This window comes from Ursus maritimus, unplaced genomic scaffold (genome assembly GCF_017311325.1).
Source record: "Ursus maritimus isolate PB19 unplaced genomic scaffold, ASM1731132v1 scaffold_23, whole genome shotgun sequence".
NCBI classification, from domain to species: Eukaryota; Metazoa; Chordata; class Mammalia; order Carnivora; family Ursidae; genus Ursus; species Ursus maritimus.
Genome location: NW_024424786.1, coordinates 17615099 through 17630156, shown reverse-complemented (window position 1 = coordinate 17630156; position 15058 = coordinate 17615099). Strand labels below are relative to the sequence as shown.

General features: G+C 37.1%; 1 protein-coding gene and 1 pseudogene across 1 annotated transcript in view; both read left to right on the top strand.

Annotated features, from left to right (window-relative positions):
- The window catches only part of DCDC1 (doublecortin domain containing 1), a 414959-nt gene that overhangs the window by 43860 nt on the left and 356041 nt on the right, over nt 1-15058 (top strand). Inside the window, exon 6 of the mRNA XM_040638911.1 lies at nt 12084-12177. Coding sequence (XP_040494845.1) covers nt 12084-12177 — 94 coding nt within the window. The remainder of the gene's footprint in view (nt 1-12083; nt 12178-15058) is intronic.
- Nucleotides 306-861, top strand: LOC103659354 (annotated as a pseudogene).

Genomic DNA, 15058 nt, shown 5'->3' with positions numbered 1-15058 from the left:
TTCAGAAATATACCCACACATATTGGGGCAAATTATTCTTTTCTTTTAAGATTTTATTAATTTATGAGAGAGAGAGAGAGAGAAAGAGCATGAGCAGAGGGGAGGGGCAGCGGGAGAAGCAGACTCCCTGCTGAGCAGGGAGCCTAACGTGGGGCTCTATCCCAGGACCCTCATCATGACCTGAGCAGAAGGCAGACACTTAACCAACGGAGGCACCCAGGCGCCCTTCTATTTGAATTCCACTCTGGCTTTTAGGTACCGCTCTCAGCAGCATCACCCTTTAAACCAGAAAGCTGGCAGGCACTATGGGAATGACGCAAAACAAGAAGTAAGTGGAGGGGGTGCTAGATGAGGAGAAAGAGGACTATGCGATGGATAAAGTTCTTGACAGTCAAATGGTAAAGGGCAAAGTGGAGTACCTCCTACAGTGGAAGGGGTTCTCTGATGAGAGTAACACATGGGAGTCAGAAGAGAACCTGGATTGCCCTGATCTCATTGCTAAGTTTCTACAGTCACAGAAAACAGCACATGAAACAGGTAAATCAGGGAGGCAAGCACAAAGCTGAGTCTGGTTCTTAAGATAAGGGAGTAGAGAGCAAACCAAAGCAGAAGAAAGAAGAGCCAGAAAAGCCGTGAGGCTTTACCCGGGATTTGGATCCAGAAAGAATTATTGGAGCTAAAGACTCCAGTGGAGAACTCATGTTCCTGATGAAATAGAAAAACTCTGATGAGGCTGACCTAGTCCCTGCCACGGAAGCCAATGGCATGTGCCCACAAGTGGTCATATCTTTCATTGAGAAAAAACTGATACGGCATTCTTACTCCTTGGAGGATGATGGCAAAAAAGATGACAAGAATTAACTCCCCTGTCACATCTGACTGTGGGTTTCAAGTGGGGAGAGAAGGAGTTCTACTTGTCTTGACACCATAGAGGTGGCTTAAGAAGATGTCCTTTGAAGAGTCAGTGTCATTTCTGTGCCCTACAGCAGCCAACGTGCTTTAAAGCCTTTCCATGCTGTGTAGTTTGCACATACCCATCCCAGTGAAGGCGAAGGAGGAGAAGTGCTGCAAGATGACCCATTCTGTGCTTTGCTGAGAAAGGCAAAGGGCGTTCCATGATGGACGTAATTTACAGAATGGGTGTATGGGAGAGCAAAAGACAATGTAGATTTTCAAAGTGCATCTGCACAACCCACAACCAATAGTGTTAACTCTGCATTTTTATAGTGTACCATGTGTAGTTTTTGGCTATTTCTGGTGTATTATTTGGGATTGGGAGGGATGGGGATGGGAAGAAACAGAAATGGGTAGGATCATTTTTGTTAAAATTTGGGGTCTGATTGGGGATATGGTGAAGCAATGGAAAGAATAAACTAGTGGTGATTCGGTTCTGTGTCCGCAATATTTTATCTTTTCAAAAAAAGTCATTGGCAGCCTAAATGAAGACTGTGAGAGACTGTTTGAAAGCTGTGAATGCCTGACACATAAGCCCAGGTGTTCTCTGCCTGAGCTTAATGCTGTTCCCAGTAAAGAACTAAGCCAGTTAATAAGTTACCGAAGTTGCCATTTTGGGGATGGAAACTGGTTGAAGAGGGAAAATCTTATTGGAACAAATACATAGGCAGGTGGTTCTGTCTTAGAGGTGCTAATTCTTGATATTGATAAGAAGACCCTTTCTTTTCCAATTAAGAAGTTTTAAACATCAGCTTGTCCACCCAAGCCACTGGCTGAGGTATTTGGGGAGGGGAAGAAGGTGGTATAGAAGGTGGGAGAGTAGGGAAAGTTAAGGGCCCCTGGTCTTAGGCTGGAAAACTCTGGAGGCCTGTTATTTGAACTTTGAACTCTGAAATCACTGGTGGCAGGGTTCAGTCACTGACAGCACAAGTTCACTAAATCACTTCAAGAGTTGAATGATTTAAAAATCCCTGGTATCAGAAGATTAAACTTTCATCCCGGGGCAGTGGTTCACTTTAAAACATAAAACAAAACAAAAATATTTTTAATCCTGAAAATTAACTAATACCCGAAACGCTGTCTTGACTCATGAGATCCATTAGTTCTTGACATCATCTAGGTCTGCATCTAGAACTCCATTGTAAAATCTTTTTAGGCATGTGTTAGGTTTCTGTGAAAACTTTGTTTACATGTAAACTTAATACCACATTGTTAGTTTTTGACTTAATAAAAATATAGATTTATAATCCTTAAAAAAAAACACAAATGAGTAGATAAATTGTGCTATATCCATACGAAGGAATACTCTTCAGCTATAAAAAAGAATAAATATCGTGGTAAATGAAAGAAGCCAGATACAAAATAATACTTGCTATATGATTCCATTTATGTGAAATTGTAGAACAGACAAAACTTCTCTAGTGAAAGACAGGGTTCAGTGGTTTCCTGGGGCCACGTGTACTGAATAGTGATTGTGAAAGAGCATGAGAAATTTTGGAGAGTAAGGGAATTACTCTATATCTTGATTGTGGTGGTGATTACACAGATATGTTTTTTTCTTTTTCTTTTTTTTTTTAAAGATTTTATTTATATATTTGACAGAGAGAGAGAGAGCACGAGTGTGGGGAGGCGGGCAGAGGGAGAAGCAGACTCCCCGCTGAACAGGGAGTCCGACATGAGGCTTGATCCCAGGATCGTGGGATCACGACCTGAGCCGAAGGCAGACGCTTAACCAACTGAGCCACCCAGGCACCCCAGATACATTTTTTCTACCTGCATTAAACTGTACGCTTAAAATAGGTACAGCTTATTTCATGTAAATTGTACGTCAAAATAATAGTTTTAAAAAGCAAGTAACTATGATTAGCATTATAAACATTTTAAAGTAATCTGGGCTATTTAAGAAGAGATCAATTAAAGATAGAATATCTAAAGGGTATGTATTAATAGATTATTTGGAAAATCTCCTCTGGTTATCTACTTCTCATTCACATTTTAATAATAAAATGTCAAAACACCTACATTTCAAATTTATCAGAAACAATTGCTTTTACAAATCATAGTGATGTTCATTATTAGTGACAGCAAATAACTAGATTTGGCATGCATTCTGTCACCCACTTTTATGAAAAAAAGACAACTGGCCAGTAAATTTATTTCCAGGATTTATTCAGAAAAGTACCTTTAAGTTATTTAATAAGATGTGTACAAATTCATCCCAATCTCCTGGCATCTACAGGTTGAAATAATGATCATAATTTTTATTATAAGTCATTATAAAATATTGGTCTTAGCAGAGACTTATGCTTAGTACATTTTATTGCATTTTAATTCTTTGAAAATTCACAATGTATTTGACAGTCTTTTACTTAGCAAAAAAAAATCTGTAAAAGCAGATTCCCTTTTTCAAAATATTCATGATAAATTGTATTCTCTTCTACCGAACAAGTACAATTAATTGCCAGAGGTGAAATATTTTTAGTAATCCAGTGAATTAATTTCATAATTATCCATTAATTTTCACAGTTTTCAGCTTGCTAAATTTCTTTTAAAAATTTTCTCTGCGTTCTTAATTAAATGATTTGCTTCTTAGGTTTATATAGTGAATACTGTTGTAATCTATTTGCTATACAAATACCCATTGAGTTAGTTGAAACAATGTTCTTCATTTGAAGAACCTGGGCCAAAAAAATTTTTTTTTCTATTAACTAATAGAATAGGATGATAGCTGCAAATAACAGAGAATCCTGATTTAAACAGACTTAAGCAAAAAGGAAGCAAGAAATCCAGGAGCAGGACAGTTTTAAGCATAGCATGATAGGATTCCAGTTACATTTTTTAAAAAGTTTTATTTATTTAAGTAATCTCTACACCCAAAAAGGGACTTGAACTCATGACTCTAAGATCAAGAGTTGCATGCTCCCCCAACTGAGTCAGTCAGGTGCCCCCCAGTTATGTTTTTTTAAATTTTCTGGATTTTATGCTCTTTCACATGTTGGTAACAGGATAGCTGCTGCACAGCCAGGTACAGTTTTGGCCAGTGGCAGAAAAGGACTGTCTCTTCCCTATGAATGATGGAGCCTTTCCCAGAAGCCCTTTCTCATGTCTCATTGGCAGAACTAGATTATGTACCTACTCCCAAACTGACAAGAGGCATGGGACCACCATGATTGACCTAGATCAATCAAGATAACTCTAGTCTACTTTGAGTCCGAAGCGGAAAAGGGGACCTCTAAACAAAATCAGGACAGCAAGGATGAGGCAAAAAAATGAATATTTGGTAGGCCACTAAGAGAATTGCTACAAATATGAAGAGATTTTCTTATTTTATTTCCTAAGGTCAGTATAAATTAGTGCTCTGGAAGTAAAAACAGTTTTATGTAGAAATTTCCTTTTCTAGAATTACACATACTTTTTTTAAAAAATTTAATTTAATTTCTAAGATAGGATAGGCTTAATCGTGTTTAAATGCCAGTAGGAAAAATCTCATTTAGAAGGAGTAGTTGAATATATATGAAAGAGAAGAAATGATGGATAATATATACTACTTTAAAAGTTGAAAACAAACATAATTGAAAGCGTAGGTGGAATATTGGCCTGAGATAGGAGCATGGACTCTTCCAACTAGAGGGAAAAGGAGAGAATAGGTATAGAAATAGATAGGGGCGCCTGGGTGGCTCAGTCGTTAAGCGTCTGCCTTCGGCTCAGGGCGTGATCCCGGTGTTATGGGATTGAGCCCCGCATCAGGCTCCTCCGCTGGGAGCCTGCTTCTTCCTCTCCCACTCCCCTTGCTTGTGTTCCCTCTCTCGCTGGCTGTCTCTCTCTGTCAAATGAATAAATAAAATCTTTAAAAAAAAAAAGACATAGATAGACTTGTAGTTTTGGTAGCAGGAAGATGAGGCTTCAATTTTCTGTCTGATGTTAGGCCATAAGGCCACCCCATCTGCCAAAAATAAAGAAGGAAGTAGAGAAGGGGAGGCTGGGTAGAGAGCAGGGATGGTTTAAAATATTCATTATGGTAAGTAGAAGAGATATTTGACCAAACAAATGAAATAGAAGTGAATGGGCAGTATTGAGGGACCATGGAGTTTGGTGACTATGAGTAATACTAATGGTGATGTGGTCATTTGTGTGATTTCTCCAGGAGCACCAAGTTTCTTGGTGTGTGCATAGCACGTGGATAGTAAGCATCAGCCAGGGTTAGGATTTTTGTGGCAAAAGTTATCCATGAATGAAGAAGAATGACTGGAGTGAAGAAAGATGGTGCAGTTGAAGGTCAGGTTGTTTTGTTTGTTCAATAAGAGAGTTGGGGAGAAATCTTGAAATGATACTCTCAAGTAACACCCCTTGCCACCTTCCCATACTCTCCCAACATTTCGAGATTGCTATATGAGAGAATAAAATCCCAGGATTTGAGAAAGTCCTAAGGAAATTAGTGAATTCAGGGGAAAGCGTGGTTTCCTTTAAAAGAGCTTGAGGGCCTAGTGCATTTTGTTGCTCAGGGGAAGTATTGGAGATTGCACAATGCAAAGACCCTCTTGCTGTAGAGTGAAAGCAGCCGCAGAAAATATGCAAATGAAGAATATAGCTGTTTTCCAAGAAAACTTTATTTATGGGCACAGAAATGTTAATTTTAACATGACAAAACACTATTCTTTTGATTTTTTTTAACATTTAAAATTGTACAAATTATTCTTAGCCCATAGGCCATACAGAAACAGGTCGTGGCCAGCATTAGCCCATAGTGTGTAGGCAGCTGACCCTAGCCAACAGAAGATCTTTTGAAAACAGTTTATGGGGAAGTGTAAATCAGAGTTTATACTTCTGGATGTTAACATATAAAAACATATCTTTGAGGAGAAAGGCCTTGTTGGATCTAATAGCTTGTTGATTTGGCTCACTTGGTGATGTTGAACTCTCTCACCTGAACTGAGGTAGTGGCAAGGCAAACCCAGAGGCTCTAGACTGTGTAATCACACAACCTCCATGGTAGCCATTCCAGAAACTGCACACTTTGCACCAGATATGCCCATGGGTGTAGGTAACTCCCAGAAGTATAAACAGATTAAACTAAAAAGAGTTTGTAGAAAATCTCTTCCCAGCTGCTTGTCACAGAGTCTGGTTTTACAGCATGATGATTTTAAATTTCAGTATCAAAAGGGTTCTCTACAACCCATGCTGTAAGAAATTAACAAAATGTGAATTTGTAAAAATAATATTTTAACAAGCTTAGCAGGTACAGATGAGTGGAAATGGTATTTTAATTAACCTTACTATTACAGCAAGATGACACTGTTAAATATTTTCAATTGTGAATTATAAGAATGACCTTACAAGTAGAGGCTTCATTTCAGGGCTTTTGACAGAAATTTATATTGATACTAATTCATACCACTGATAATTTACTCTGAGAAAATGATTCCTGAAGGTTGGCATTGCTTAAAAACTGCAAGGATCTTTCATCCTGAAAGTATGAGAGAATGACAGTGTTGCTGATGCATTATTAATTTCTAGTATCTGATTTTCTAATGCCAGTTTTTAAACTCATTTAACTCTTAAAATTTGGCTTGCACAAACACTTTTACCGATATTTTGTCACAATGAAAAGAGGGATCTTAGAGTTAGAAAGCTGTGTAATTTTACTTGACTGATTTTTTTTAAACACAAAGGCAGCAATATTTGAAATAATTTTTAAAATCATTGAAATTTTAGCTGAAATAAATGGGACTATCTTTAAATAGCTCACATTTTACTTAGTTTAATTGGTAAATTATAACTTTGGAGGAGGATATTTAGATATTTGAACCTTCACCAGTAACTACAGAATATAATTTGTTCCAAAGGACTTCATTGAATTTTTAAATAATAGAGTTGTAATATTAAGAAATTGAGAACTAGGGGCGCCTGGGTGGCACAGCGGTTAAGCGTCTGCCTTCGGCTCAGGGCATGATCCCGGCGTTCTGGGATCGAGTCCCACATCAGGCTCCTCCGCTATGAGCCTGCTTCTTCCTCTCCCACTCCCCCTGCTTGTGTTCCCTCTCTCGCTGGCTGTCTCTATCTCTGTCAAATAAATAAAATAAAATCTTTAAAAAAAAAACAAAAGAAATTGAGAACTAAACATAAAGAATGGATGGATCAAGAATTTGGGGAACCAAAGGAGAAGGCTCTGTGGGACCAAGTGTAGATTCTTAATAGCATTGAGAGATGACTGGCTAAGGAAGAATGTGTACCGAATTGTCTCCTGTTAATATTTCTGTCAAGGAGGGTGGTGGTGGTGGTAAAAAGATAATCCTTAGAGACAAAGTCACATGTAATAAGGTGACCAGTAGGAGAATTTTGCTAGTCAGAGACGAACGGTGTCAATAAAGTATTTTTAAAAACACAAGGGTGGATCCCATGCCAATGTCAGTAAGTATGTTCCACTCACCTTTCTGTCTAAAGTCACAGACAAAACTCCAATTTTTTCTGGTAACTTCTCTCTTATTTTTTGAATATTGCTTTACAAGCATTTTTAGTAAGGGTTTCTGCCCATGGATAGGAGTCCTAGGTGAACTTATGTGTAGTAATCACTAAAGAAATTGACCCAAAAGAGTGGGAAGGAAGACAGGAAGAGTGACATTTAGAGTCACCAGCATTATTACCTTATTTTATTGAGTGGCAAGGACCAGTCCCAGCCATGGGGCTATTCCAACTTAGATATTCCAAGGGAGTATTGTGTCTGACTTGTGAGAACACATGCCGTTGGTCAGGAATTGAACTCCTGCACTGATAGCCTACAAATAGGCAGATTGGAGGTCAATGGATTTGCTCCACATGACAGTTTATAGTCACTTGTGAAATACATTGCAAGAACGTTGTTATTAGGTAAAGCACTGGTACTGTGAATATTTCCCTCATAAATTAGAGGGTCCAAGATTATTCCAGTAACTTCATTCTGAGTCATAAACAGTTATGCCTTCGTGATTTTGAGAAAGAGAGCAGCAATACATAGTTTCTGAAAAATTGCCCAAAACTGGATTGCAGCTAGCATGCAAGAAACGCACACAATCCTGTGAATGCCTGTGGGACTATGTGGCTCATGAAAACATTATTGATCATGTGTAGGGGTAGAATAAAGGCTAAGAACCTCTGATGTAATCCAGTAAAGGCCAATTCATCAAATTAAATTAGTCAATTAGATATTTGCCTTTTAAATGCAACACACATCACTTGATACAACAACTAGATAAAGCAAATTAGTCACAATATTTGAAAGTTGTTCTCCAGACTGAAAGAAAAGTACAACTTTGTCTTTATATACACATGAAGCTCTTTAAATATGTTCGTTGTCACAAAAAAATGAGTTGGTTGGGCTAGGACTAGGATTACAGTTTACAATTTTAAAGTAAGGATAGGGGCACATGAGTGGCTCAGTCGGTTAAGCATCAGACTCTTGATTTTGGCTCAGGTCATGATCTCAGGGTCATGGGATCCAGCCCTGTGTAGGCCTTCCCCCTCTCTGGTCTGCTTGAGATTCTCTCTCTCCTTCTGCCCTTCCCCTCACTCATGAACACACTCTCTCTCTCTCTTTCTCTCTAAAAATAAGTAAATAAATCTTTAAGGATAAAATTGGGCAGAACTGGAGGCAGGGTGGTAACAGCAATGGAAAGATGTTTTTTGTACTGTGTAATCATGTAATGCATATCATCCTTCAACAGTTCTAGGTGGTGCAAAAGCAGTAGTACATTATAGCCATTAATAGTGAAAATGGGAGACAAAGTATTTTCAGTGTGGATTTGGAATGTATTATATACTTTTTAAAAAGACTTTTATTTTATTTTATTTTACTTAAGTTGTCTCCATGCAGAGCATGGAGCCCAACATGGGGACTGAACTCACAACCCTGAGATCAAGACCTGGGCTAAGATCAAGAGTTGGATGCTTAACTGACTGAGCCACCCCAGTGCCCTTCAAGATTTTATTAAGTAATCTCTACACCCAGTGTGGGTCTTGAACTCATAATTCCAAGATCAAGAGTCACATGTCCTACCAACTAAGCCACCCAGGCGCCCATATTATTATTATTTTTTAAAGATTTTATTTATTTATTTGACAGAGAGAGAGAGAGACAGCCAGTGAGAGAGGGAACACAAGCAGGGGGAGTGGGAGAGGAAGAAGCAGGCTCTCAGCAGAGGAGCCTGATGCGGGGCTCAATCCCAGGACTTCGGAATCACGCCCTGAGCCGAAGGCAGACGCTTAACAACTGAGCCACCCAGGTGCCCCAGGTGCCCGTATTATATACTTGTAAATGGATATAGTGATTCATGTTTTGGGAGTCACTTTCAAAAACCTAATAAAACTTGCATGAAGTTACTGAATACTCTCCAACATCCCTTATTACTTTAACTTTTTTATGCTGTGAATAGAACTTTCCCTCTAACTGATGCATGTTTAAGTCTTCACTGATGTTGAAAAGGTCATTGTTACAAGGGCTATATCAAGACAGATCAAGATATTAAAATATTGAGAAAACAGGGGCACCTGGGTGGCTCAGTTAGTTGAATATCTGACTCTTAATTTCACCTGAGGTCATGATCATGGGATGGAGCCCCATGTTGGGCTCCATGCTGGGCATGGGGCCTGCCTAGGATCCTGTGTCCCTCTCTGCTTCTCCCCCTGTCACTCTCTATCTCTCTAAAATAAATAAATAAATCTTTAAAAAAATACAATAAAGTAAAATATTGAGAAAACTCTACCATATTAGGAACCATTAGAAGAAGTTCTTGAGATTCAGGCTCATGGGAAACCTTGAAATGTGGTTTATTGATTCCACTTTTTTAGTACCCAAACAACATAAGTTATCGAGGTGAACTGTGATCAGACTATATTTATAATTGATTTTAGGACACTTGGAAAGAATTTAAAACCCAAAGAAAGTACCTTACTACCTAATTTATTTATTTTTATTTTTAATTAAAGTATAGCTGACATATTTGCTTCAGGTGTACAATATAGTGATTCGACAATTATATACATTACAAAATGCTCACCACAATAAGCATAGTTGCCATCTGTCACCATACAATGTTATTATAAAAGTTTTAACTATATTCCCTATGCTGTATTTTTCATTCCTGTGACTTACTAGTTTTATAACTGGAAATTTGTACCCCTTAGTCTCTTTCACCTATTTTGCCCGTCTGCCCACCTCTCTCCCTTTAGGGAACCCCTAGTTTGTTCTCTATATACATAAATGTGTTTCTCTTTGTTATTATTGTTTGTTATTTGTTTTGTATTCTAGATTCCACATGTAAGTGAAATTATATGATATTTGTCTTTGTCTGTCTGACTTATTTTCTTTAGCATAATACGCATTAGGTCCATACATGTTGTAAGGAATGGCAAGATTTCATTTTTTTATGGCTGAGTAGTATTTCATTATATATACATACCACATCTTTATCCATTCAACTATCAATGGACACTGGGGTTGCTTCTATATCTTGGCTTGTGAATAATGTTGCAATAAACATAGGGGTGCATATATTTTTTCAAATTCATGTTTTCATTTTCCTTGGGTAGATACTCAGAAGTGGAATTACTGGATTGTATAGTACTTATATTTCTAGTTTTTTGAGAAATCTCCATACTGTTTTCCAATTTACATTTGCCCCGGTTTACATTTCCACGAACAGCATGCAAAGGTTCCTTTCTCCCCCACATCCCTGCCAACACTTGTTATGTCTTGTCTTTTTGATACTATTCATTCTGACTGCTATTAGGTGATATCTCCTTGTGGTTTTGATTTGCATTTCCCTGATGATTACTGATGTTGAGCATCTTTTCATGTGTCTGTGGGCATCTATATATCTTCTTGGGAAAAACATCTGTTCGGGTCCTCTGACCATTTTAATTGGATTATTTGGTTTTTTGGGGTGTTCCCTTGTATGAGTTCTTTATATATGTCGGATATTAGCCCATTATTTGAAATATCCTTTGCAAAGACCTTTTCTCATTTGGTAGGTTGCCTTTTCATTTTGTTGATGGTTTCCTTCACTGTACAAAAGCTTTTTAGTTTGATGTAGTCCCAGTTGTTAATTTTCCTTTGTTTCCCTTATCTGAGGAGACATATCTAGAAAAATTTTGCAAAGGTTGATGTCCAAGAGGTTAATGTCTCTGTTTTCTTTTGGGAGTTTTATGACTTCAGGTCTTATATTTAGGTCTTTACTCCATTTTGAGTTTATTTTTGTGTATGGTATAAGAAAGTGGTCCAGTTTCATTCTTTTGTGTGTAGCTGTTCAGTTTCCCCAATACATTTATTGGAGAGACAGTCTTTTCCCCATTGTATATTCTTGCCTCCTTTGTCATAAATTGACCATATAAGTGTGGGATTATTTCTGGGTTCTCAACTCTGTTCCATTAGTCTATGTGTCTGTTTTTGCACCAGTACCATACTAATTTGGTTATTAAAGCTTTGTGATATAGTTTGAAATTTGGGAGTATGATATTCTGGGAGCAGAATAACATAAAAATTTCCCGTTGTTCTAGCATTATTAAACACAGTGTAACCACTTTTTAATAGTTATTATATCTCTTTTCTCTCTCTTTTTTTAAGATTTTATTTATTTATTTGAAAGAGAGAGACAGCAAGAGAGGGAACACAAGCAAGGGGAGTGTGAGAGAGACAAGCAGGCTTCCCGCTGAGCAGGGAGCTGGATGCGGGGCTCAATCCCAGAACCCTGGGATCATGACCTGAGCTAGAGGCAGATGCCTAACGACTGAGCCACCCAGGCGCCCCTCTTTTCTCTTTTTCATTAATATTTGTTTGTGTGTTTTTTTTGTTTTTTTTTTAAACTAAGGTCTATACCCAATGTGGGGCTTGACCTCCTGACCCTGAGATTAAGAGTTGCATGCTCACTGACTGAGCCAGCCAGGCACCCTTGTTTGTGTGTTTTCAAAGTAAAATTGTGATCTAGTAATTTCAACTGTTTTTTTTTCTTTTCATATATTAGAAACATTTTCTAAATCATCAAGTTTTATTTTACAGTATAATTTTTATAGCCATGTAGTATAGAAAGGACTTTTATTTATTTGATTTAGCCAGAGCTTACTGTAATAAATTACTTATACGTTTTTTCCCTCCTGGTTAGGTTTTAGATACTTGCACAATGAGAATGAACCTAAATTCGCCAGCCAGATATCTTTATGATTTGTATGGCAGAACAATTAAAGATATTTCAAAAGGTAAGTGACAAAGATTTTATTAACTCTATGATAACATTTCAAAAGGCACTTACATAATTTTGTTTTTACTTTGTATATTTAAAAAGAAAACAGCTATAATAAAAGTGTAGTTTTAACATGTCTAAATATGTCATTCATACACAAAAGGAAATTATGAAAGGGATTAAGTTTTGAGAAATCTTTATTTCAGCATGTGTTGGTCCATTTGGTCTTCTATCACAAAAATACCATAGGCTGGGTGGCTTGAACAACAAACACTTATTTCTTATAGTTATGAAGTCCAAGTCCAAGATCAAGGCCCTGGCAGATTCATTGTCTGTTGAGGGCCTCTTAACTGATTCATAGACTGCTATCTTCTGACTGTGTCCTTATTGGTAGAAAGGGCAAGGGTGCTCTCTGGGGTCTCTTGTGTAATGACACTAATTCCATTCTCAAGGGCTCCACCCTTATGACCCAATTACCTCCAAATACCATCACATTAGGTTTCAACATCTGAATTTTGAGGGGACATATACATTCAGCCTATAGCACAGCTTAAGTTTAGATTTTAAAAAAATCATCAGTATTTTAACTTTAGTAAGCTATCACTTAATAAACAAAAGCAACTGATGAATTTTCATAATTAATAGGCATTTTCTATGGTATACAGCTTTCAGAAGAGAAAACTGAGAAATCATACTGGTGTGTTCTCAGAAATTTTTTAATTGTTTTGGTTAACTTCTAGAGGTTGTCAAAGGTTATGAAATGTGTTTTAAAATAATTTCATTGTCTATCTTTGTCAAAATATGAGACCTCCATCTGTATTTCTAAAAGCACTGATTTGCTAGTCTCTAAAAGCAAAAATACTGTGAATTCCATATTTGTACTGCTATTAAATTACTATTAGTAGTAATTGCTACTATTATTTACTTTTTACTTTTTTAAATTTACTTTTTATTCCTTCAGTAGTAAATGCTATTACTTTAGTAGTGTTACTGTTAGCACTACTAAATGTACTACTCTTATATCCTATCACTTCATTTAAGCCTTAACTCCATATGCCTGAAGAGGGCAAAATATTAAGTGGCATACTTAAACTGCAAGGCTAGATCCAGAAAGCTTTAAGTTTTTTAAGGATATGGATACACTGAGTACTTACATTTGTTTCTAATATCTTTGCTAGTACTATATAAAAACAAACCTTTACTGGCTTTATCATCTTAATACTATTGAGTGACTACTATTATATTTTGATACTTATTGTTATAACTCTTAAATTTTTTTTTCTGCCAAGGATTGTATGTGTGTTTGTGTATTTAGAAAGGAAATCAATTTTTCTTGGTCATTTTTAATGTTTGTGTTAAGTATGATAATTATTTTTCATTTTATTAGGAGTTTTTAATCTGAAGATTTCAAGTCTTCTGTAGACACACCCATTATCTAGCTAGTTATTTACCTATAAGACATATGTAACACAGGGAACACTTCCTTATGGTCTTTTTGGGGGAGAGGATAGAGAGGGTATCATTATAGAAGTTTATTTCTTTTTTCTTGCAGTCCCCCCGATCACACTGGCTAAAATGATCTTTATGATCAACAATATTATGTAATCACTCTTAAACTTGCATTAATAAAATAAATAACTAACACATTTTCTTAAGACCCTATCTAGCTTTGAATTATTTCCAGCTCACCGGGAATTTAAAAATGGTAGTTGAATAAATCGTTAGAATTGAAACTATAAGGAACTCTGGTTAAAGGGAAAGATTTATATTTAGAAAGTTGATTTTTCCCCTCCCAAATGTGGTATAACAGAATTACTTATCAAAACATAAAGCTCTGACTCTGAGGTGTGATGCTTCATGGATGCCAGAGGCATTCAGATTCGTGCCTCATGCTTCACGTGTCCCAGAAGTGTGCTATTATCATATTTTAATGCGTGCCTTGCCCTGTGTTTTTGCATACTTATAAAAGCTTATGCCAGCTGAAATTAGCCTATGCAACTACTAACATGTGGAAGCATAACAAGTTCACTAAACTTAACATACTCAAAGAAGCTGATCCTGTTGGAGGAACTTCCAGTCTGTAGCACTCTAGTCACTTAACATTAAATTTTTGCATTTCTATTTTCTTTGTTTGTTAGTATAATTCGTACATCAAATGATTGAAGTCCCTAAACTTTTTTTTTTTTTAAGATTTTATTTATTTATTTGACAGAGATAGAGACAGCCAGCGAGAGAGGGAACACAAGCAGGGGGAGTGGGAGAGGAAGAAGCAGGCTCCCAGCGGAGGAGCCTGATGTGGGGCTCGATCCCATAACGCCGGGATCACACCCTGAGCCGAAGGCAGACGCTTAACCGCTGTGCCACCCAGGCGCCCCGAAGTCCCTAAACTTTTATATTTGATGGTCTTCTGAACTTCAAATTGGAAAAGGTCAAGTGTTATGTGATAGTTACCTTTTAATTTAAATAACCACTAATACTCTCATTTGATGTATGACTCGTTGTTTGCTTGTTTTATGTCAGATCAGAAAATCGTGTCTAACGTTAAGATAATAGCAATTACTTTTCATTTAAAGGGACAGATTAGAAGTGTAATTGTACCAAGGACTAAAAAGTAAAAGATACACAAATGCTGCTTTTTTAGAATTAGATATGCTTTGAAGGTTTTCTTCCTATGCTGTGAGGAGTGAGCCCAATTGACATGACCCTAAACTTTTACTTTATCAAGTCTAGTGAAACCCTTAAAAACCCATGGGATTTAAAAATTGTGTATGTTTTTAGATTTCTAAACCATAGAAGATTTTTTTTCAAAATGTTATTTATTTATTTGAGAGAGAGAGCACAAGCTGGGGAGAGAAAGGCAGAGGGAGAAGCAGACTCCCCGCTGAGCAGGGAGCTTG